This window comes from Phlebotomus papatasi, chromosome 2 (genome assembly GCF_024763615.1).
Source record: "Phlebotomus papatasi isolate M1 chromosome 2, Ppap_2.1, whole genome shotgun sequence".
Taxonomy (NCBI): Eukaryota; Metazoa; Arthropoda; class Insecta; order Diptera; family Psychodidae; genus Phlebotomus; species Phlebotomus papatasi.
In genome coordinates, this window is record NC_077223.1 from 16303396 (window position 1) to 16329429 (window position 26034).

Below are 26034 nucleotides of genomic sequence, written 5' to 3' on the forward strand. Positions count from 1 at the left end.
CTTGAATTAGAGAATTTAGCAATTTTTTTTATAAGGATTTCTAGCTAGAAAGCTTTTTAGTGGATAAGGGATTGCATCCTGCACCAGGCAGGGGAATGTTCTATCACCGTATTTGTTCGGTCAAGATGGTGAAGCGCAGTCGGGAGCAGAAAGGGATTAGAATTGGGTATTTCAGACTGAACTACCTCCTCTTTGCAGATAAGTGACAATTAATAGGGGATGGTAGGGCAATTTCCTAGGTAGATTTTCTTTTAGAAAACTTATTTGCCAAACGAGAACCACATAACCCAACTAGCAAATTAGCTGCCTTATAGAACCAAATACTTGAAATGATCTCATAATGATCTTCTAAACAGCTAACAGCGGAATTATAGGATAGAGATATAAAAGTCTCATAAGAAGCGTAATACAATTCTACGAAACCCTTTTTATAAGATAATATTTCTCAAGCAAATATCTTCTATAATTTTTTACTTACATCAAGCTCAAAGTATGTGTTAATAAGAACAAAAGCCTTAAGAACTATTCTCTTATGAATCTTATTTCAAGGTGTGCTACAAGTTCTTTTTATAGATTTCTTTTCAGTACAATCCTTTTCATGTGAAAATATTAGTTATTTTCTTAATGAAAATCAAAGTAGTCCTATTTTATCGATTTGCTCAATGTTTTCTAGAGCCTTCTGTCATTTATTTGCAATTATGACTTCCTAATTTATGAATAAAACCGGAAAACAGATTAATTACGCTGTGAGTTTTCTATTAGGATAGAAGAGCGCAATGAGTACAATATGGAAGAATACTAAAAACTGCTATAAGATTCTCATATTTGCTCTGCAAATAGTCTTATAGAAGAATTTCAGACTTTCAGTACACTAACACTTTTTCCACGTGAAAGATATCATGATTTCCACAAAAAATTAAAGTAATCCACTTTTATCAGTTTGTACCATTATTTTTTTTATTTTTTTGTCCTTCAGTGGCAATTATACCTTTTTAATTTATAAAAAAAATACCATGGGAGCGTCCAAGAAGTGTTTTCTCCTTCATTTTGGCTTGTATCGTTCTCAAAATACGATACTCTGCTTTTCTTAAACACCGCTTGTAGTACTCCCGAATGAGTCTCAGTGACCCTTACATGTAAAAGTGGCGCACTACTAAGATGCTCAGGAAGTTCTTTGAGCACTACTGACAAAGAATGTGAGGCATTCTTTGAGAAGATGCTGTAAAACTTAGTAATTTCTTTATTTCTTGATTATACACTCGTTATCACTTATACCACAGCTCAACTTCACCTTCTTTGTATCTCAACCATCTTTGTATCTCTGGAATGGCGGTAATGGTGAACTAATAAATTCCTAAACATGATAAATTACATTAAAAAAATATAATTACATAAAATGAAATTAGATAAATATGTATTAAAACGATTTTTTTTTTATTCTTTTAATTATTCTGATTATGGTCTTATAATAGGTTCATATCCGTTTATAATATTAAATTTAAAGTATTGTATAAGCAAAGCATTCTCTCAGAAGATATATAGATGTTTTATAAGATTATCTCATAGAACTCTTCAGTTTCCTTTCACAGTAATGTTTATAGAGTCACTTGAGCCCCTTAATGGTGCGCCACTTTTATATATAAAGGTCTCAACGACTATTTTAGGTAGTCTACAAGCATTATTTAAGCAAATCGTTCTTTGAGACTTTCTGATAAGCCATGATTCGGGAATTTTATAAGACTATATTGAGAAAAATTGTTTCCTGGGAAACTATGTCTCGTTGGTTTCCATTAGGTATTGACTATATGAAAATATGCCGTACAATTTCTCGATAGTTATTTATTGTCTCAAAAAAATGTATTTTCAAAGTTATGTATGCATTAAACTACCCTACCCTTTCCCCATGAATATGAACATGTCTAAGTGATGGTACCTTGACAGCCTGAGCAATACACTACATATTAGTGGAATCCCATTGAAAAGAGTAGAGAAATTCAAGTATCTCGGGATGTTATTCAGGAATGATGGTAGTATAGACGTAGAAGTCTCATCGTAGATCGGTGAGCCCTCTGCAGTTATAGAGCGAGCTTGGCAGAAGTGTAGTGAGGAAGGCCAAGTTTAGTCGTTTAGCTAAATTATTGGTTTTCAAAGCTGCGATGATTCTTATTCTCATTTGACCGAAAGAGTAAAATCGCAAGTTCAGGTTGCCGAGATGAGGTTCTTCAGGGCGCCTAAGGGAATCACTCGTCGAGATCAAGTGAGTAATGTAGCCATTCATGACGAGTTAAGGATCGAGGAGCTGCTTCTTCTCGTTGAGAAATCACAATTTCGTTGGTATGGTCAAGTTCAGCGCATGAATGAAGAAATATTTCCCAGAAGTCGGTACGGAGAGGAAGTGCTAAAGTTGACCTAGAGGCAGACCTAGGACAAGGTGGCTGGATCACATTCAGATAGATGTCCTAACCATCCGTTATCCGTCTTAACGTAATGGAAATCAAAATAGTCATTTGGATAAAATTCCAGCAGTTTCCCACTAACTAAGCCGTTTCATCGACTTAAGTCGAGAGACGGATTAGTCAGTAATTGATGGAAAGGTAATAATGATCATGATCATTATTTTGATTAGAATTACGTTAAGCTGTCTCTTGGCTTAAGTCGTACGTAAGTGTGTCTAGTGTCTAGGGCAGGACATAAGGGTAGTTCCTCTGATATTTGCATCACCGAATCTTGATTTACTTAATAAACATGCTTTGTGTAACTTCAGGACATACAATTATCTCTCTTTCTTATACACAAGGTATTAATATTGAAGTAATTATTTATTTTATTATTCATCTCATGATTTTTTTATGAGTGTATTACCAGTATAATTGTTCATCGAATGGAGTCATGGAGGGATGGGTGAGACATTCAGTGTTATTAATAATTACTGAATATCACATCAATTATATTTTATTTATGAGTATGTGCTTGGTGGATTAGTGGGATTCAATTTATTACGTCGAATTAAAGCTACATGAACCTTCGTCCTTTGCAGAGGAATTTTCGAGGTTCTCTGCCAAATCTTTTTTTTGTGTGCTCATTTTCAATTTTTTCATCATATCGATTCACCTGTGGGTGTTTTAAAAATTTCCATACCATCCTCTGACATTCACTGGGAGATATTTACATCCCTCCACAGAATTCAGAGAGTGAAATTGAGAGGAGGGTTGTGGTGAAAAAAAAAGAGAAGTGAAGTGATCGAAGTGAAAAATATCCATCACTGGTGATATACCCCGGTAAAAATTTCTCATCAATTAGTGTGAGAAAATCCATACAATTTTTTATTCAACTATATACCTCAGCTGGGGAGTGTGAAACCATAGAGGCAAAATGGTGAAGAGATTTTTTCACAAATTCCAATATTTCATTGTGAACTTCCTAAGAGAGACATCAATTCATGGTTTTGTACATGTCGTTTCAATCGGTGTACATCTAATTGAACGGTTTGTATTATTTCAGAACAGTAGATAAAAAGGAATCGAAAATTTTCCACAAAACATGAGCTTTGAAAAAAGTATCGTTTGACTAATTTTTCATTATCACCAGTATTGATTTTTTTTGTTCTCAAAGTAATTTTTATTGCTCTAAGTCTAAAGAAACAGCATTACAATTCTTGTGTAATTCTTGCCCCATACAGCCCTATTAAATTTTAATTTGATACAATTTTCTGAATCTCAAATTTTGCAGAAAATTTTTGAGTTTAAAGGATAATGGGCAAAACGGTCCAACCTTTCGCCACGAATGAGACGTATACCATCGAATAGTTATTGACAATGGTAACAACTTTCGTTCCGGGACCAACCCCAAAAGTATGTAGGAAAAGCACTAAAGCATACAACATATGTATAATAATTGTAATGATTTTTCGCAAAACTCCTTTTTATACATACAATAATGGTTAATCGTATATTGGTCCTTTTTAAGAATAATTTATAAATAAGGACTCAAAGAAATTTTACTCGAACAAACCATATCTTTGTCTCTTCATTTTCCCTGCAATTTGCCAGATCTTCCTTATAAATCTTTTACTATCCTTCAAATTCATAAAACAAAGGATTGCATCTAGGGAAATGTCTCTTATGCAGTGATATTCTTCTTGGAAAAAGAGTTAAAACCTCTAAAGATCGCAGGGTCCTAAAAGTTACCGTTATTTAAATACTTTGAGTAATAAATACAGAGAAGAAAATGTTTTAATTAATTATAACTTAGAACCTTTTGTTAAAATTCTTTAGTAACGGTACCTTTACAACCCTATGAACTTCAGCAATCCTAGCTTCTTTTTTTAAGGAGAATATTTCTCTAAAGACCACGAAAGGATGAAATCGAGGCAATATTTTTAATGGAATTAAAGAATATTCGAGGATATTTGAGGAAAATCTGGATACAAAAAAATGGAGAGATAGGGATACGGTTTATTTTAGGAAAATGTTCTTTGAATTCAGTACTCTTTTAGAAAACGTTCTTTGGCGCCAACAACTTCTGATATGCCAGTATTTAAAAAAGCAAGTTTCATAAAAATAGTTCTACAAATTTTTTAAGAACTCTTACTTCAAGATATCTGAAGAAGTTAACGTGATGGACTATAAGTTTCTTCGGGTGATATGATCAAGATACACCAAGGACTCCGAAAATACCTGTGATTTGCCATTAAACGAAATAAGTTTTCGTTTTGTGGCCCTGTAATGTGCGATGGCTTTTAAATATGGCCAGTTTGTATGGGAGTTACTAGATGGAGCAGTCAGAGGGAAAATCTAAAAATATTTATTTAAAGCTTAAAGCTGGCTATACATTAGACATTTATTGAAGTATTTCTTTTCAATGTCAAATATTGACAAGGATTGCCTCCACATTGCAAAGATTTATTGACATAAATGTTTCAATATTGAAGAAAATTGTCCAGTGTGTAGGCAAATATTGAAATATTTGTTTCAATATGGAACATTTTATTCAATATTTTATTTCATTATTTTAAATGGCTACAAACTGGGCCAAATTATGTCAATAAACTAATAATACTAATAATAATAATAATAATATACAAGAAAATCCCAAAAGATCTGGGATTTCCTGGAGGAAGCTCCAGGGATCCTCTGACCACAGAATGTATCTGGCTGGTTTTTGACATAATATTCAAAAAAATCCCAGAAGATCTGGGATTTCTTGGAGAAAGCTCCAGGGATCCTCTTCCTCTGATCACAGATTGTATCTGAAGTGTTTTTGACATAATATACAAGAAAATCCCAGAAGATCTGGGATTTCTGGAGGAAGCTGGAGAAATCTTATGACCAATTTGGTTATTTTTGGGTGTTCTTGACAAAATACGGAAGAAAATCCCAGCAGATTTGTGAATCCCTGACTTTGACTCGAATTTAATGAAGATCGGTTAAGTCGTTTTCGAGTAATAAATTGTTAAAGTTGCGAATTTTCCGAAGGGTATCGTTAATTTCCCAAGGATTGACAGTCCTTTTTGACTTGGGTCTCGGTGATTTTTAAGTCATACACCAACACCTACAAAATGGGCCTAGTCCCATCTCTGGCGAATGATTGGACCAGCTCCCATACATTTTTGCCCATTGCCCTTTAAACATAAAGGCTAAATGGTAAGAGATATTGACTTATGATCATCCGTATCAGGAGCATAATTAATGAAGTCTTTTATAAGAAGTGAATGAAGTTCATCATTGGAGAGAATATTAAATGTAAAAGCTATATTTAAAATCTGAGGATTTTAAAAATAGAAATATATCATCTTTAAGTCATGTCAATTTTTGTATAACAATTATAGCAAAGTCTTTCTTATTCATTTTTTGTTGTAAGCTTGCAAAGCAATGATTTATTTATTTACTTTTTTTTTATAAAAATTAATGACTTCTCATATTATACGTATTTGGTTTGAAAATCTTAATTGGTCTCACAATTTCTTCTATCGTGCAATTATCTTTACACAATATTAAGTTATAATTCTAGAGAAATGTAAATTTTGTGTTCTTGTGCGCTTTTTATGCATTTTTAAATCATTCAACATTATAAAATTAAGCTTCTGAAAAAGTATGCACTTGCTGATGACTGCTCGTGAGCAATGCAAGTGGAAAATTCAAAGTAGGAGCATAATCTCATTTTCTCACTACTTTTCCACTAATTATTCAGAATTATTCTAATGTAAAATATTCACTTGTGCCCGTAAATACTTTTGTGGGTGGTAAAAATTTTTTGGGGGAGGTTGGCAAAAAAAGTTTCAAATAAATGCAAATTTTTGCATTTTAAATATATTTTCTGTGAATTTTTTTTCCTGGTGGAATTGCTCATGGTGAGAGTGCAGAAAACTTAATCACCAATTAAATATTGATGCAGGCTACAAAAGTATCTCTTGAAGATATTTTTGAGAAAATATGAATGGAAGGACGGGAAAAAAGTATCCCCGTATCATAAAGCATAAAGAAAACTTTATAATCATTATATTGCTCATGCAGTATGAGCAATGTGCTGAATACAGAATTTTTGTTCCTACTTTTCTATTCTTTTATTTGCATTTTCTCTGTCTGCTCCTTCCATCATCATACCCCTATATTCCACCCACAAAACTTTATATAGTGGCACATCGATACGTTGAGCAAGTAGCACAACAGAGGAGGAAGAATAAAAGAAATACCCGGAGCTTCTTTCGGGAATTTTTTTTATCCTAATTTCAACAGCTTAAGTACATTCATTAAAAAATTTTATCTTCTCCTTTGTCTTTTATTTTTTTTCCTCCTTCTACAGTCAGATGGATTTTTTTATATGGAGCAAACTTGGTGTATTTTCCTGCAAAAATTATTAATTTGATGCTTGAAGTTTTGTAGAGAAATTGGCTTTATTGAAAAAATCTACCAAATTGTACCAAGTTGTTCGCAAATTCAACAATTCTCTATAACTTTGTCCTTTTACATATCAGAATTCAGAGCATAGAATATCTTGTAGCATTTCTATATCTAACTTATGCTTTTGATGTATTCTAAGTAGTTTTGTATTACTGACATAGAAATCCTTCTCTTTGTGCTCAAGTAAATGGCACAAGACGTATAAGGATGCATTGAAAAATCAATAAATCTTCAATTTAGACATGGTTGTAGAAGATACAATAATAATCTTAAATTTAATTATATGATTTAATGGTCTCTTTAGAAAATTGAAAATACTTTGTCAATATATAAAATATACTTTAGAAATATATCCCTTTTTAAATTACATATTTACTCTTTTTGTGGTATGAGTAGCGATTTGTTTGGTTCGGTCATCTGACAATTATTAGGGTAACTGTATCAAATTTCGGCCAGCTTGAAATTTTGACCACTTCTTTTGTTGATCAAATTTTCATGAATTTTTAGTTATTACATTCTAGAAAGATTATACAATGCTAAAAAATAAATAAAAAATGTCGACTTGACGAACGCGATGATGTGAAAAGGAGTTTGGAAGAATTCCGGAAGGGCAAAGAACTATGAAAATCGAGGTGGCCGAAATATTACCCAAAGCTATGATTGTGTTTTTATTCATTTTAAAATTTATTAATAATGATTTTAGAGAAAACAAAAGCAATAAACTATCTACAAGGTTCCAAGCAACACTCCTTAAAAAGAAGTAACAAAAAATTCAATTTGTATTAAAAATATTACATTTCAAACTTAAGACTTTAATGATTTCATGTAATTATGCCGAAATTTGGTACAGTTACCCTATTATTAAAATTTGTTTAATTTTTAGATGAAAAAAAGTACAGTGGGGCCTCGATGGAGTAAACCCCCGATAGAGTCAATCTCCAATAGAGTCAACAACTATTTTTTTTACTCTACGGACTCCGATAGAGTCAACTTGGAATCAAATTGACTCTGATAGTCAACTCTTCTTTTATTATTGAACTAATAATATTATATTATATCATATTATTATGTTTTCGAAATTATAATCAGTCTTTTTTTGTACCAACGTAACATTTTTGACACAAAAAAAAAACATTTATCTAAGGACATGGTAATTTTATGACAAAATTCGTATATTAACCATATTTAATCATTTGACGTCAAAATGATTATTTACAATAAAATGCTTTTCGCTACTTTTTGACCTATGGAAAGTCCTCCTGTCTATTTGCTTATATACCAGTAACAATTCTAAATTTAGTTAAACTACTAAAAATAACCCCTAGACAACCTACTCCTACAACTCCTTTACACCCTTTACATCCTTATCTTTTGAATTAAACATTTTTATTTATTTATTTTTTTTTAAAGAAAATCTCTGAATTCATGAAATCATACATGAAATTGTTATAGGAAAATGTTGTTTTGAATTTGATAATACCGCAAATGCCTCATTGTTGTTAAGGAGGTAAGCCATAATTTTATTGGCTTTACACTTGAATAATAATTTTGATACATAACTAATTTTAAAGTGAATAATATTACCACACAAACAAAAAGAAAAATTACAAACTTCAATTATAAAAGAAGAAACGTATAGAATGCTAGATATTTTGAATACAACATAGTAAATACACTTTTCCTAAATGTATTGGAACTTTCTAAAAAACCTACATCTTTAAAATATGTAAATGTTAAACGATCATAAAAATGACCCTTAAAATGAAAATGTATAAATTTATTTTAAGTTACATATTCAATTTAAAAGATTAGGATCTCAAAATAAAATTTGGATCAAAAACAAATAAGCAACAGAAAATTAAAACTGATCAGCAAAAAATTAATGTTAATAATATAAATAAATTAATAATATTGGTCAGTAAAATATTAAGTCTAGTCATAAAATTATTGAATTTTGTTCAATAAATTCTAAAACCTTCACAAAACGGGTATAATTTATTTAAATAACATCGAATATGGTTACATATAAAATGAATAAAATTTAAATTTTGCCACTTGCTGATCATATTTAATTTTTTTTAACAGTTATTAGTAGAACTTTATAAAACTTTGAACAAAAACTAAATGAAACGTTAAAGTTCTTCTGTGGGCTTAAGCCGAGAGACGGATTAGTCAGAAACATCTGGAAATATAATCTGATCTTTGTTTTGATCACAATTACATTAAACCGTCTCTCGGCTTAAGGGCAGAATCACATTGACAGTAAAATGCTCACCGTCACCGTCAAAGCCCTCACCGTATTTCGTTAATTTACGCATTTTCATTGCAATTTTTATGCAAATTCTCGATTACCGTATTACCTTATCTCATACTCGGTGGCACTAGGTGAAAATAGTATAAGAAAATTGAATAAATAAAGCGAAAATGCGATAAACGGTAAGCAAAACAAAAAACTGTAGAATTTTTTTGCTACAGTTTTTTGTACAGTTTTATTGCTCACCGTTTATCGCATTTTCGCTTTATTTATTCAATTTTCTTATACTATTTTCACCTAGGGCCACCGAGTATGAGATAAGGCAATACGGTAATTGAGAATTTGCGTAAGAATTGCAATGAAAATGCGTAAATTAACGAAATACGATTAGGGCTTTGACGGTGACGGTGAGCATTTTACTGTCAATGTGATTCTGCCCTAAATCGTAAGTGTTCTAGGGCAATACTTAGACACAAAAAACCAAAAGCAAGGTTGCAGTCTCGCAAGAGCTTTTGCCATTCTGTCAAACCACTTGACAAATTTTCAGAGGAGGCCAGACTCAATCTGTGGAAGGAAATCTTTCCATCAAATTTTGTCGAACTAAGGGAGAGCCTTCCTCCTGGTGGTGACCAAAACTGGATGACGTGGAAGTCTCTCAATCGTTTGTGATGCAGCGTAGCGCGATCGAGAGACAACATGCGGCGATGGGGCTTCTCGGAATGTTACGTCCTTTGTGACTGTGGGGTAATTTAAACTACCCCACATTTATGAGTTTGTTCGTTGTCTTCGTGCTTCATGTAGAGTAGGGTATTTGATGTCGGCAAGTCCACTTGCCATTGACGTGACTCGTTTTTGGGCAAGACATGTGTAAATTTTATGCCTCGACACGATTAATAATAACTATTAACGTGTTAAATTTTTTTAAAGTATTTAATTTGAAATTATTGAATTTAAGAGTTTTGTGTTTTAAAATAAAAAAAATATTTATTTTACAGGGGCATTTCTTATGTTTAGATGCTAAACATGTCTCCTAGGGAATAAGGAATAGAGACGTGCAGTATCATAAAAATCGAGTGACTATATAATGCTCCCTCTTTAAGTCTGTGCAATAAAATGAAGGTATAAATTTCCTCATTACCACTGCAAAACACGAACAAATTATAAATAGAATAAAAACATGAAAATAAAAGAATTTCTGATACCTATTCGTCTCAATCACATAAATTTTTCTTGCACTTTTAACCTCAGAATTGGTGCTGAAAGTGCTGGAATTATTTAGCACCATCCGATGAGAATTTATTTCTACAGAGAAATTTTGAGCTTTCTCCTGGTGCGTGTTTCTCCTAAAACTTTTCCATTCATATGAATCAGAATTTATTGCCAATTACATTACAACTTGTGTACACAGAGCTATTTTCCGTGAGATTTGAGCTTTCCACCAGATCAAAACTTGTGGATTAAACCTGTTTATGCTTATACGATGCTTGCTTGCACTTGAAATTTATATGGATAGAATATGTTAGTTATATAATTTTGATAAATTTTATTTCACAAATATTTAGACTATCTAATGGTGCAGTGAATTTCTGAAAGAGGGTAAACCCTATGATATGGTTGATTTTATGAAATTATTTCTAGTATTTGATGTACTTAATCAAATAATCCTTCTTCTTATGCTATTTATGAACTCTGCAGTAAAAATTTAATTTTGCAAAGAAATTCAGAATTCAATGTGAACCATACCTCCAAGCTTCCAACGATAGAATATGAAAAATATTTGAATTAGATGCAATTTCATGTTCATGCTAGTGGAAATATTCCCGTGAATTTCACATATTTATTGTCTCTTTATGATAAAAATAAATGTAAAGCATGTCGTGTATGCTCCATTCGCAAGAAGAAGATTTCCAAATAAAACCTCTTGTGTTGAGATGAAAAATATATAAAGAAAACTTAGGAGTTTCTCTTTGCCAAGGAATTATTTTTACACTTCTTGTTACAAACTTGGACACAGGCAATGTTTATTTGTTAGCTAATTCCATGTGAATGAATTCCAGGAAATTCATTTCCAGAAATATTTTATATAGGGTATAAGGTGGTCTGGTCGCGATGGCATGTTGTGCCTAACACAATTCCTCACACCTCATCGATTCTTTTTCTAAAATTTCGTTATAAAATATTAGATGGATAGTATAATCCAGTGGCAGGTCTATATTAGCCTATTGTATGTTAGATTCTTAATGGAGCCAATTTGGAATGCCTTACAAATTCGATTTAGAACTGAAATAATAAATAAATAAAATAAAATAAAAATGATATATGGATTTGGATGACTGACTGGACATCGCTACTTGTAATTTGTCGAACTTGAAACATTTCAGAGGATTGCTGTATCTTTAAATTACTTTCTTAATCCGAAAAATTAGATTGGGTTAAATTATCGTCTTATGCAACAGAGATTTTTAATTGGAAATGCATTAATGGGTAAAAATGGAGAGTTATTTGTTTCGGTTCCTTAATAAACATTTAAAGCCCCCTATATTAATGCAATTAATCTAATCCGATCCAATTTAGTAAGTGTAGAAGCCGGGATACAAGGTAAAGTAATATAATTTGAAATTAGTCTTACAAGTTGAACAATTCGCCGGTACAAGTTGGACATGGCTTTTTTCTTGATAAATACAGTACAAAATTTATTTTTAAGCACAAGGAACCAAATTATAAAACTAAAGCATTAGAAATATACAAATAAAAATGAAGTACTAAATTTATCAAGACAAAAAGCCCTGTCCAATTTGTACCACTTTACCCTATGGCTGGATAAGTTTCAGTTTCGTGATATGGGAGCTCGGAGAAATGCGTTGCACCAAGGATAAATCGTTTCGGACGACATTTTGCGGAGGTTACAATATGAGATATTATTAAGAATCTTATCAAATAAGGGACAAAAATTGTTTGCACTGATTCAATTTTGAGAGAGACAGGTCTACCGTAGTCCTTAAGTCATTATATCCTGCGGCTTGGATTCTGATTTCCGATTATGATAGGAAAAGCAACTATTTTTATCATACTCTGAAAAGAAGGTTTTGTCCAATTAACAAAAAAAAAGATTGGCAAAAGAATGTTTTTTTCCTATAAAATAAGAGAAAAAGTTTTATTGTGTTTGTAAACAATATCATTTTAACAAGATCCACTTGTCCGTCTAAGAAAACTTTGCTTTTCAGAGTACATCTAGAACCAGTTAAATACGTATTATTTTATTCGAAAATATGGATAGGCTATTACTAAATTTTTTAAACGAGCTCAATTTAATTTGGTGGATTAACTATAACTGAATTTAGAAATAAAAAACTTAAAGATTTAAGTTTATATTGCCTTAAAATTTCTGTATTCCAAGATTTCAAAAGTCCTTCCCAGCACTTTAAATATGAAATAAACTTATAGAACTTTTATTATTTCATTTAATGTTGGGTATTGTGAAGTTTGATTCATTTTATCTCTATAGGGCTTTAAAAATTTGACATTTTAAATTTAAAGAGTTCCGGTCAAAATCTCGAAAATGTTAAAATCTTGAAAATCAAAATTCCAAATTGGAAAAAACTGTCATAGCTACTCCCATGTTTGCAATCGGTCTTGCTGGAGGCTGAGAGATTTTTTTTGAGATCGAAAAATATTGCACGAATTATCCTCCGTGTGAATTTGATCCTTTATTGATTTTCACTATTTGGGATTTTGGTTTTCGGGATTTTGACTTTTTCGGGATTTTGGCTGCCACTGAAATTTAAATTCTTTTTCAGAAAATACTTTTAAAGACCGATTTAGGAACATAATGCTTAGAGATTTATCTTAGACTTGAGTGAACCTATGTAATGGTCGTTACGGTAATGCACGTAATATGTTAATCACGGGTCCCGGTCAAAATCCCGAACGCCAAAATCCTGGAAGCCAAAATTTCGAACGCCAAAATTTCGAAAGCCAAAATTCCGAATTCTTAAAAAAATCATAGCTACTTCCACGATTGCACTCGCGCTTGTTGGAGGCAAAGGGAAATCTTCTGTGTCTTAGGAAATTATTCTAAACATTTTCCTCCATATAATTTCATCCCTTTCAGAATTTTGAAAATTCGGGATTTAGTCTTTCGGGATTTTGGCTTTCGGGATTTTAGCTGCCACCGGTTAATCACATTGTAGTTTATCTTTCTCTAAAAACCGCTTTGTAGTCATTTATTTATTTTATTCACATCCCTCTATAGTAAGTTGTTTATGTTTTAATAACACATTTTAAACTCACTGCTAAACTTTCACCTTGAAAGATGAATTTATAAAGTCAAGAACGATGAAATGGATATCCATGAAAATTGCCTTATAGACTAATGGCCTTTACACACTAGAGAAATTTATTTCCATATTGAAGCAAATTCCCTACTCTTGTGTTTCAAAAACTCTTCAATATGGACATAAATTTCTCTAGTGTGTAGAGGTCATAAGGTTCAAATGGTTCAAAGATGATTTATGTCAATAATAGGCTAAACTTACGACTATAAGGTCCTTGACACACTTACGACTTAAGCCGAGAGACGGCTTAGTGGAAAATGATAGAAATGTGGTTTACCCATTATTTCGAATATAATTACGCTAAGCCGTCTCTCGGCTAATCCTCAGGTCTGTCAAGGCCCTAAGGCGGGCTTCAGATCTAAGACTTAGCCATCTGGCTTAACTCCCCTAATTCCTAATCAGGCAGGATTATTTAGAAAATTGTTGTTTAGGATTGGATTATAAGGGCAAATGATTCATTAGATTTTGAAAACTCAATAAAATTGCTTTTTATTTAGATTTTTGAGAGTTTCGGGAACTGGCCTAAACCTCCAGTGTGAAGCTGGCATAAGACGTACAAGTTGAGCTTTCGTATTTAGGGTTGTGCTTTAGAAGCGAAATTCCCAGGAACCTATTTAAGTTTGTTTATATAAAACAAGCTGATGTGTTTTTAATTTTTAACTATTCTTTCTATTCAGGATACTATGGATATTCTGCGTCATTATGGCATTTTACAGTACTTCTTCACTAAGTCAGAGGATCTGGAAGCGCTACCAGGAATCTCCAACTGTGATTTCTATGGATAGGAATATGTTCTTCTGGAATACATCATTTCCTGCGGCAACTATATGTCCTCATCGTCAGTTGGATGATCAGAAGCTTATTAATTATCTCAATGCAAATCCTCAAAAGTTCCCCACAGAAGATGATCGGACAGAATTCACAGAGTTCATCTGGAAACTGTCTCGAGCAACTTTTGAGAATTTTGAGGATCTGCCAATGAATAGAACATTCGATATCCCTAGCAGTGACTACATGGAACTCATCTGGAATCTGTCTTGGCCTTTCAATCCAGAAGTCAGCAGTGGAGTACGCGTAAATTTATACCTAGTTGAAACAATCACAGAACTAGGGATTTGCTATGCTATCAATTCCCGAGTTGCAGCCTACAATTCATTTCAGTTGAGTTGATCTTCTTTCTGGCTGAATAGTTTTGTAATTTATCATAAAATTTATTTCCTAATTTTGGCAATTTCGTTAATCCTTTGCAATTTTACCGGCATTTTCCTAAAACCATTCTAATTCTAAATGGCAAAAAGCTCAATTTAGCTGTATTTTCCGCGCGAAAGCACTCTATAAAAGCTCAGTTTGTGGTATTTAGAAATAATTTAAATTTGTGTGGCAGGAAAAGCCACATATTATAGTGTTGTCACTTTGAGGATTTACCCAAAATTTCATTAATTTTTTTTTTTTGGCATTCACAAAAGGTACCGGAAAGCAAATAGCTGGCATCTCATTCCGTCCAGCACTACAGTCACGGTTCATCCACTGGATGGAGAAATTTATGCACAAATAATCAACTTGTCAACGGCATACGAGGTCAGTGTTGCTGAAATTTCCGCGCATTACAGCTGAATTAGTTAATGAATTGCTTTTCAGTGCAGCGACATTAAATTCAATTGTGAACTTGCTGGCTATTTCACAATTTAATTTTCCACCCACTCTCGGATATGGCACAATTTAGGGGGTGAATCAGTTCCAGGGCATAAAAAAAAATACTGTGCTGATGCTGACTCACTGACTGTTTGAAAATTGAAAGGGAAATTGCAGAAATTATTGCACTAGTGCAATTCCAATTGGGAAAGGAACAGAAACGCGTGATTTACCAACAATAGTACATACAAATCTTAACAAAAAAAAATAATTCGAAAAGTTTTAGCTGACACAAAATTTTATTGATTAAATTTCGCGTTTAAATATGCGGTTTTCTGTATGTAGTATGAATAGTTTAGGGTAGAGTAAGTACTTTTCGCCACCTTAAGGTTTGACACTCTTATAATTCTTACACTTTTTGTCGAAATAAAATGAAATTTTGTGTACAAGTGCTTTGAAGCATTGTCTATATATTGAACCATGAGACTTTCCAGGAACTTTTGAGTATCTGGTTGAAAAAGTACATTTCCTGCAACAATGCATGTTTCAGTACTTTTCGCCACCTTGTAAACACTTTTTCGCCACTGTGTAAGCACTTTTTCGCCACTGTGTAAGCACTTTTTCGCCACTTGTTTTCAATTGATTTTTAAGAACCAACAGCTTTCGAAAACCCCCAAAAGTACACAGCACAGTACTTTTCCTATTTAACACCGATATTAGACAATTATTAGAGTATTTCGAATGATTTTTTGCACATGTTTTATTTGCGATAAGAATAAATTGAAAATTACGCCTATTTCAACTAAATTCCGCGAGGAGCGCCACTTGTAAAATGCTTGGAAAAATGAGTGGCGAAAAGTACTTAAACAACAGAAAAAGTAAGCCCTATTTCACCACATCCGTATTTCTTTATTTTTTTTGGAAAGCATTATTAAAAAATGATATTAGAACAAAGCTTAGTTAATAGCGGATTGACTTTCAGTGAAAAAATATCGAATACTGTACTGAAAAAACATAAAATAATGCAAGTCAATTTGTCTGAGCGTTGGCAAGTTTATTAAGAACTCCATACTTTTTTGGTGATTGTTCATCTTGCCCAGAATTTCTTTAATTAACTTGCAAATAATCTAGTCAGTGGAGCATATGATATGGTTTTCTGATTCTTTAGGCTGGAGGTCACGAAATAACACTCATTTCGTAGTTCCGCACGAACTCATAATTTTCTTAAAATGTGACTTTAATTTCGATGACGAAAAAGTACTGACTCTACCCTATAATTTACAAGTTCGAATTTTATTTATCAAATTCAAAAATAGAGAAAATAAGCGAGCATGGTTAGCACAGCGTCTCAGCTTTGTTGAAAGTTCGAACTGTAATTGCGATACTAAGCTTTAAATAAAATTTGACAAAGGAAGCTATGTTTAGCGATATTAAATCGAAAATATGCGTAAGGGAGGGTAGGGCAGATTCACGCATCTAAACATTTTCTTTCAAAACTTTTTTTGCCACACGAATATGAACCATATTAAGGCTAACTATGTTAACTTGTTGGTTTCTTTACACTTGAGAGAAATCCGAAAAAGTTAAAATAACATTCCGGAAATGTTAATTTTACCCTGCATTATTGATCCGAAATCGGTGTAAATATTATGCTTTTCAGGCGTATTAGGGGTTAAAGTTACCCTTTTTCATGTTAATTTTACCCTTAAAAAGGTGTAAAATTAACATTAAAAAATGTTGATATATTTTTACACCTAAAAATTGTTAAAGTTATGAGAAAAAAAAGTTAATCGCACCCCCATTATTTTCTCAGTGTAATATATTTGCTTTTTTATGCTTTACTTGTTGAAAATCGATTTATACTGATTTGTAGATTACAGTAGACTTTTTCTCAATCGGGCATATTGGACAAAATGTCATCCAAATTATCGATAGATTTGGGCGTCAAATGATAAAATAAGATGAACTAGGGTAAATTAAGCTAATTCAAAACCTGCTCTAAATGGAAATTTTTCGCTACTCCAAATGGAAACGTAATTGTTTTCACGATAAATACAGTACTAAATTATTATATTTATATATTTTCTATAACACTACTGTTTCATTATTTAGTTAATTTTGCTCAAAATAAAGCGAAAATACATTCATATTCACAAATTTTAATTTGCTAATTTTTCAGAAAAATTAACGGTGTACCTTTTCACCATTGAATTTTTCATTGATTTGCCATGTTTTGCAATGAAAAACACAATAAATTGACTGTTGTTTATTCGTTTTGTTTAACATTTATGTCATTTTAGTTAAATTAAGTGCTAATCTTTATTGCTAACGGTACGTGAAGTTTTCAAATGAAATAATTACCTATTTCGTGAAAAAAGGGTTTTTCTGAAGTATCTGCAAATGCTTCAATAGGAAACCCCCGGAAATATGATTTATTTGGAGAGATTTTCTTTTTTTTTTAGATGGGAAAGGAGAGAGGACCATGAATAAGAACAAATCCTGCAATCAGGAGCAACTCAACAAGGTTTTGGAACACCCTTACACTGTTCACTTACACTGTTTGTCTACAGGTCACTTACACTGTTTGTCTCCAATTAGAAAATTTTCCTTGTCTCCATTTGAATTTATATGTTTCCAGTAGCAGCATTTTACACTCGCGTATTTTTCTTGTAGTTAAGAATTTTTTTAAATTTATATTTAAAGAATTTTCACTAAATACTAACATTCTAGAAGAGTCAAGGAGCAAATTTATGTAATTCTCTTCAGAAAAAAATTAAACTTAATGTGTTGAATCTTCTGTCAAAGTTAAAACGCCTAGAAATGGTTTTGAATTAGGACATTTACCCTACAGCGAATTTGAGCAAATTTTCTTCCTAATTAAACGTGAAAATTTTTCGCCCGATTGAAAAAGAACCGATTGAGCGAGAGTCTACTGTACTTCGAACTCAGATAAAACCTGCTCATAAACGGTTTATTACTGATTTATTTCCTGGTTGAAATTCATGAAAATAAGAATCGTACTTACGAGATGTCCTAATGTTCTTTTCATTTCTTTTATATTCTTATGCATTATTATTTTTTATTCTACAAGGATAGGTTGGTCAGTTCCATGTCCTGCAGAATCTAGTGTAGTGAGTTGCATCATAGAGCAACTACTCTATCACTGGACCCATTGAGTGACGATTGTTTCTATTTATCGATTAAGGACTGGCTTAAACTGATACAAGGAGCACATAAAAAATTACTCTGTGTTGTCCGAAATTGCAAACCCTTTCAAATATATGTACTTACTGGAGTCCCTTAAGAACTATGCTCTTTAAAGCTGATATCCTCTTCTTTCGCCCTTTCTTTTTTTATGAAAATTTTAACAAAAATCTGTCTCACTGATTATTGTGTATTATTTTAATGACCTATTTAGGTATATTTTCATGGTTCAATGGAGATTCCTGATATTTCAAAGCGTCGCTACTTCTTTGACGATTCCGTGTATGCTACAGTTGAGATGGTGGCATTGGAAATTCATACCACAGCTGATGCCAGAGATCTATCCGTTTCCCAGCGACGATGTCGTTTTATGGAAGAGGCAGAAAGCCTTCAGTACAGTCCTGCATACAGCTTAAACTTCTGCCGTATTGAGTGTCGCATCCGATTGTCCCTGGAAATTTGTCATTGCATTCCACACTTCTATAGAAGTCGCACCAAGAATGGTCACCAGCATCCTGTTTGTGACTTCGACGGAATGAAATGCCTGGCGGGGATTAAAGGTACACATGGTGCATTCTATATCAATAGTGATTGTCTATGTGTGGATATTTAATTAGTGATGGCCCTATTCTATTACCAGATGAAATCATTTCGCTGCATTCAGACAAAATGAAAATCAAATGCAAATGCGAGGAGAATTGCGATAATTCCGACTTTTTTGTTCAGTCCTCAGTGAGTATGGAAAAACTATCGCAGTGGATGGAATTTAACTTCTTCCGGACAATTATCATATCTCAACAATTACATTTTTATTTACTTTGAAAATGTGGTAACAAAGGGAATATCAAAGTGATTTATAAAGTGATTTATGAATTGTTTAAGATTTTTATGATTTTTATTCTTATTTTAAATTACCTCAACTCTTTTACTAACCATTCGGAATTGAGCACACTCTTTGGTTTATCTATCTAGGAGAGGGTAGGGATGTTTCACACACATTGAGTTTTTTATGAACTTATATACAAACTAACTAAATCCAAATTAGTTTCCCCTTGATATAGAAAATTTGAAAATGTATAGCACATTTTTCATATTTTAATGCGATTATGACAAAACCAGACATTATGGAATGTATTTAATAATTTCTTAACATTTTTTTCTCTAAATTTGAAAGACACGCAATTGGAAGACGTGAGATAAAGCAAAAACGAAATAAAATTCCTGGAAAATACTTACTTAAAACTTTTGTTGTAGACTTAATTTAATTGAGTAATATGCTTTTTAATATAGAATGAAAAGAGGAAATGGTTTAAAGAAGACAAATCGTTAAAAGAAAATCCCGAAAAGTTGATTGATCTTGGTGTTTAAGCACCTTTTTGATCGAAAATGACTATTTTGGTCAACAAGTTTATTGACACACTGCCTGAGTTGACCAATTTAAATCTCTTTTTGCTAATTTCCGACTTATTTTATTTTCAGTTGACGAATCAATATCGTACGCAAATTGTCAATAAAAATGATTGACTCCAAATTGAACTTCGTGGCTTAACCAACTTTAGTATCTTTCTGATGATTTTCGTTTTCTTCTTTTTTTCTGCGTAGGTGTTAAATCAAGCAGATATAAGGCGTACTCTGTCTTTTTTCTTTAAAAACGTACAAAAATGTTTGTTATAAAAATTTTGAAACAAGGTTCAATAACGTTACGGACGTTACGTTTTGAAAATTAACTATCGTAGATGCGAGTGACTTTGGTATCTAGGGTGACTGCCTCTTTCTGTTTGTAAAGTTTTACTTAATTCTAGAAATTAAGGATCGGCCTTACCGGTCGAACATGCTCAATGGGATCGGTGAAGACCAATTTAAGGGGTAGAATTTAAGAAAAGCTTACGAACAGCAGGGGAGCAAAATCACCCCCGGAGATCACTGCCATCCATATCTATACGTGTAAACCTATTCTTAATAAATTGTTCTCGGTCTTTGTCACTGTACCTACAAATTTGAGAGTTAGTCCGGTCTAGAACGTCAGAAAAGAAGAGCGTGTGGACTAGGGGCTGTGGGAGGAATTTGGTTGGGTGCTAGAAGGTGCGGAGGATAGTTATCTTAACACTAACACTAAACCTACCAAGAACCGGTCAAATTGACCGGTTTAATTAACACATATTTAAGCGATATAATGTCACTATCAAACTTTATGCATTTCCTAAAATGTGCATGTAATATATATTTCAGTGTTTTAATTTTAATTTTTTGCTTTTTTTCCGAGACAAACTTGTTGAGTATCCCATCCTACCGCGGTTTGTCATTTGACCGAAAAACGACTAAAAACGGTAGGTAGGTTTAGTGTAAGGTAAGGAGCCTATTCCCTCTTAAGTCTTCCAACTTGAGAATCTTACCGGTAGTTTACATGGCACATATGATAACGTTATTGTTTTCAAACTTTATTTAGAAAACTAAATGAATTTGCCAAACTCTTTTTAAAATTGATTTTATTGAATTTCGTTTTATTTTAATTTTTTGAAATGTCTTTAATACGGAAATTTTCTGTTTTTTTAAGAATATCATGATCTATTTTGGCATGAACGAAAATTTTTTATTCTGTTTTTTTTTTTTTCAACAGTTTGTATAAATGTTTAGGGAGAACTTGGGCAGATTTGAAAGTAAGGCACCTTTGAAATTGGGGTTTTTCTCCGATGTTTAAGTGGAACTGAGCTATATCATAATGTAATTTAGGTTCTTAATCTGTTTGTGCAGCTAAATTATATAACAATGAGGCTCAATTTTATTTAAAAATAGGTGAAAATCCAATTTCAAAGATGCCCCATTTTCAAAGGTGCCCCACTTCCCCACAGTATAAGTTTGTTAAAACATAATCGTATGTTCAGAAATATATTTCTAGCTGTATTGTTAATTCCTTCTTTTTGGTCTATATTAGGTGTAATTCGTTTTCATATAGCGATGTTGAATGATTTTGAATATTTATTTAACGTTTTGAATTGAATATTTATTTTCATCATTAGCTGAGACACATGCTATAAAATTTAGTTGTTTGGATATTCTCTAATTTATTTATTTATTTAAATATGGAGGGCTTCTGCCATTCAAACTCAAATATTGCAAATATTTAAAAATGTTAAGAAAAAAAGCTCTCTGAAATTAAAAAGAAAAAGATTTTAACACCATCCAACTAAGGCTTATGGTTATTATTATAGCTGCTTGGTATGTGTCTCGACTCACTGTTATTATTATTTTTACATTTTTTAAATAGATAGAAAAAACTGAATAAAGTATAAGTAATAGACGATATCTGAGAGAGTTGTGAGATTCTAAAGCTGATTTGGGCTTCTAACTTCTAATCTAAACTATAAAAGATCGAGAATTACACATTATACATCTATGAAATTTACACATCTAAAAATTTTTGATTTGAAAAAAAAAATGTTTTAAAATTTTGCACCCCTATCCTTCTCCCTAATTCTTGTAACCCTGTACCACAATAGAGTATTAAAAAACTTTAAAAGATGATTTTTGTCCATCCTGTGGTGAGACTCCATCCACTGCAGATTAGTAAGGTATTGTTGTGTGTAACGTTAGCGTGTGTTGTTGATTCGTGCACACTCTAATAAATTTTAATTAAAAATTGCATAAGCCCATGAGGGGTGTAAGCTCTACGGCTATGTATTGAATATTTTGCGTGGTGTAATTAAAGAAATCCCGGATGTGGTTTTTGGGTGCCAATCTCCAGTGGGGCATCAGTGATTATCCCAAAATGCAGCTGATCCGCGACGTCCTGTTTCGCTTTACGGATTTACTGGGTATGTCACATGCAATATACACCCACATTAATTAATTACCTGCCATAATATTTTAATAACCATTTCACCTGGGGTTGCTTTTTTTATGCCTCGTCATGTTTTTGGAACATTTTGGAAATGGAAAAACAAAATTCAGTTTATATCGGGGGCACTGCTGGACTCTTTCTCGGATGCAGTTTGCTCAGCTTCACCGAATTCATCTACTTCTTCTCCTGGCGACTTGGAAAATTCATCCTGGCTCGCAATTGGAGGGATTTCCGGCTCTAGTTCCGGGAGGAAGAAGGCTGGGATTGTAGTGAAAGATTTTGTGTTTTTTTTTTCGAACGTAATTTTTCTCACTTTCATTTATTCTGCTTAAAGTCAGTCTTTTAATATACAATAATTAATGTTTAATAAGAAATAACATGATTTATCGCTTTTCTCTTTTAATGCAGATTTTTTATTCTTCTTTTTCAATAAAAAATAAATCATAGAAAACTTAGTCAAGTCTTTGACTCATTTTTCAACCTCTTGGATGTCTTTCTTGAAGTATTCTTTTTCTTTTTGGCGGCAGAACTCCGTAACAGCAACGAAGAGGGGTTGAAAATGTTTGTCAAGAACATTGAATTTTCCAAGAAAGTCTGCCTAACCATATAATGCGCCGATTGTTGATTTTCCTGAAGAAAGTATTGTCATTTCTTTAGCTGACGTAGTATTGAACAGAAAATTTAATTATTTGAGACTGTTGCATTTTTCCAGAGGGTTGTTTTCTTTCCATTCGGTCTATTTCTTTTGAATTTTCTCCACAACCCTAGTTTTCTTTTCTTTTCTTACAAATGACACATTTACGTCTTCGTGACTGCAGGAATTAAGATTTTATTCTTCTTAAAATCTATATCAACTATCTATGAGATTTTTCTTAATTTCTTCTATACATTTATGAAAGTTAATTATTTTTTTCTCTCACACAATATTAGCACCACATTGAAGAGTATTTTTTTTCTGTGTAGAAAAGAAATTGAGGTGGAAAACGTGGCGGGGATTTTTTTTTGAATAAATTCAATGGAGATTGTGGGAGATATACTTCAGGAAAACCAGAAGCCTTTTAGGTGGAAAACCAAAAGTTTGTGGCTTAATTTGGTGGGGAAGTAAAATGAGGATGAAAAATGTGACGATGATAGTGAGATTAATTGTACAAGTTCTGTGTGGTATCTTCTACCAATGAACACATTGAATATCCTCAAAAGTTTCCCTGCGACCAAGGTGCAACCCAGACAGCAAAGTTTTCCTCCCTTGAATTGTTAAACCAAGAGAGACAGTGATTCCGTGACTTTCCCAGTGATTTACCGAGATGAAGAAATGCCTCAAACTTGTGCCAGTGTCCCTATGAAGCGAACTCATTTTACCACTTCATGAATTTTTATTCCAACCCCGCAATATCCCTTAGTTTTGGGGGATGAAAGACAAGGGGAGCATGCTGGCAAACTCAATTTAAAATTTTGCACTCAGAATGGCGCTTCAGACAATGGAGCAAATTAATTATTTCAATTGTTTAAAATGCAAATCAATCCCTCTCCACTTGGGCAAAGAAGTCTAACATCTTTCTTACTGGCTACTCATACCCCAAAAAAATCGTCTCGTTTTGGGTAAATGTCTCTGCATATCATTTGCCACCCAGTCTATCAAGGGAATCACTAATTTCCGTGTTTTTCGTTGCCGCGATTGAAATTGATCGCGAAACATCTGTGTGGTGCTCGGGGGATAGTCATTGCAAAGTTTTGGATACTCGTGCTTAGATTATTATTGAAAATCTATTTTTTTTTTAATTTTTCTAAACTTATCTCAGAGTTAAAAAAATAATCGGTACACAGACATATTCAATAAAAATAAAGAAAAAAGGAATAGATTTTATTTTTGGTCTGAATTTTAAAAGGGGCCCTGTCTCCTTTTTTAGGGGTTCTACTGAGGGTTTTATACAATTCCGAGGATAAGTTTATATTAGAAATGTAATTTTGACATGTGAAGAATAAGATTCAATCTTCTAAAACAATTATTTTAACTTTAAATTCTTTATTTTTGCAAAAAGGTACGAAGCACTTACGAGTTGGGAAAACTAGGGCAGTAGTGAACATGGGGTAGTTATAAACACTGATTTTTATGTCTATACTCATTGGATTTTAGCTGGAAGTGATCCAGAGAAAATATTTTAAATGGATACTAGGACTTAAACAGAGTACAAAAAGTGCAATTTTAGAATCGGAAACTAAAATGAAAAGTATAGCAACTGTAGCAGCTTGCAGAGCAATCAAGTTCGAGGAAAATATTAGAAGAAGTCCGAACAAGGTGTTAAAAGAGTGTGTACAAGAGATGAAGAGAAATAATCAACCGGAATCAACATGGAAGAAAAGTAAGTTCCTAGAAAGAGTTGGTTACTCTGAAATGATAGTCAATACAAGATTAAACGAGAGAATGTCCAGTCCATCTGGTGCGAGTTACAAAAAAGACATCGCGAATAGGTAGATCAGGAAAGATATAACGCACTGACAGAAGAATATACGCTCTTATGGACCTCTTGGATACCGAAGTAATTGAAAAAAAGGGATTGCGATAAAAATGCTTGCAAAATATAGAAGTGAAAACGAGGAAAAGGCATTAGAGAGATGGAGGAATGATGGAGATAAAAAATGTACTTTTTGTAATACAGGGTTAGACGATTTAAGACATGTATTAGTAGGGTGCTGCAGGGATGTAAAAGGGAGGGAAGATAGAGAAGAAATTCTGAACGAAGATGGAAGAGGTGCAGATTATTTGAGAAGATTGGAAGAAATTCCATCATTAACGGCAAATTCTTTATCACCACAAAATTTCCCGATCTACCAGGCATTGAGAGGGATTTCCGTCCCAGGAAAAATAAGCAATGGATTTCAGGATTGCCTCAGCCGTGCTTCTAACCTGATGCCCCATTCCCCATATCTCCTAATAGTCCAGAGAAGCTTTGAGAGGGTGGAAGAACGGATCTTCGGACATCCTATCGCTTTTTGGGTCAAAATATTGAGTATTTTATGTTATTTTCTTTTTTCCCCCGGTTTATGTAGCTCACGGATTATGTATCATCAAGATTAAAAGTATAATATATTAGATTTATATGGGCCCTAATTGGAAAATTTTTCTCTCTTTTAATCCTAATTATATCCTTCGGAAACCTCATGTTTTAGAACCCGTCCTCAAATGTGTAATACCCAATTCAAAAACTTGCAGTGTTTACAACTACCCCGCATTTACTACTAACCGAGTTCTCCTATTCTGTTATTTTTTTTTTTGCAAATCGGAATGAATGAATCGGAAATTTGTGAACTACAATTCTTGTGATGCTTTCTCAGTAAAATGCAATGGGGAATGGATTATTTTGAAAATTTGGTATGCTTACGAGTAAGGGCAGAATCACATTGACAGTACAATGCTCACCGCCACCGACAAAGCCTCACCGTATTTCGTTAATTTACGCATTTTCATTGCAATTCTTACGCAAATTCTCAACTACCGTGTTATCTTATCTCATACTCGGTGGCACTAGGTGAAAATAGTATAAGAATATTGAAGAAATAAAACGAAAATATGATAAACGGTGAGCAAAAAACTGAACGATCAATTTCGCTTACAGTTTTCTTTGCTCACCGTTTATCGCATTTTCGTTTTATTTCTTCAATTTTCTTATAGTATTTTCACCTAGTGCCACCGAGTATGAGATAAGGTAATACGGTAGTTGAGAATTTACGTGAGAATTGCAATGAAAATACGTAAATTAACGAAATACGGTGAGCATTTTACTGTTAATGTGATTCTGCTCTAAGAGACATTTTTGAGAGGAATCAGCTCAGTAAAAATCTCCCACTTAAGTCAATAAAATATTTTCTTTTTCG

At 32.8% G+C, this 26034-nt stretch overlaps 1 protein-coding gene across 1 annotated transcript; it reads left to right on the forward strand.

The window, feature by feature from the left end:
- Window positions 1-3372: 3372 nt before the first annotated feature.
- LOC129800264 (pickpocket protein 11) lies at window positions 3373-23010 on the forward strand. The gene is made up of 7 exons (XM_055844539.1): window positions 3373-3485; window positions 14165-14647; window positions 14954-15065; window positions 18538-18883; window positions 18964-19055; window positions 22030-22135; window positions 22272-23010. The coding sequence occupies exons 1-7, from the start codon at window positions 3373-3375 to the stop codon at window positions 22400-22402; spliced, it is 1383 nt and encodes a 460-aa protein (XP_055700514.1). The 3' UTR covers window positions 22403-23010.
- The last annotated feature ends 3024 nt before the right edge of the window (window positions 23011-26034 follow it).

Excerpts from the sequence above, each read along its gene's own strand:
- LOC129800264 (XM_055844539.1), top strand. The coding sequence starts at position 3,373 with ATGGTGAAGAGATTTTTTCACAAATTCCAATATTTCATTGTGAACTTC. Across the intron at positions 18,884-18,963 it reads ATGCCTGGCGGGGATTAAAG|ATGAAATCATTTCGCTGCAT; the intron begins GTACACATGGTG and ends TTCTATTACCAG. Across the intron at positions 19,056-22,029 it reads ACTTTTTTGTTCAGTCCTCA|AAATCCCGGATGTGGTTTTT; the intron begins GTGAGTATGGAA and ends GTGTAATTAAAG.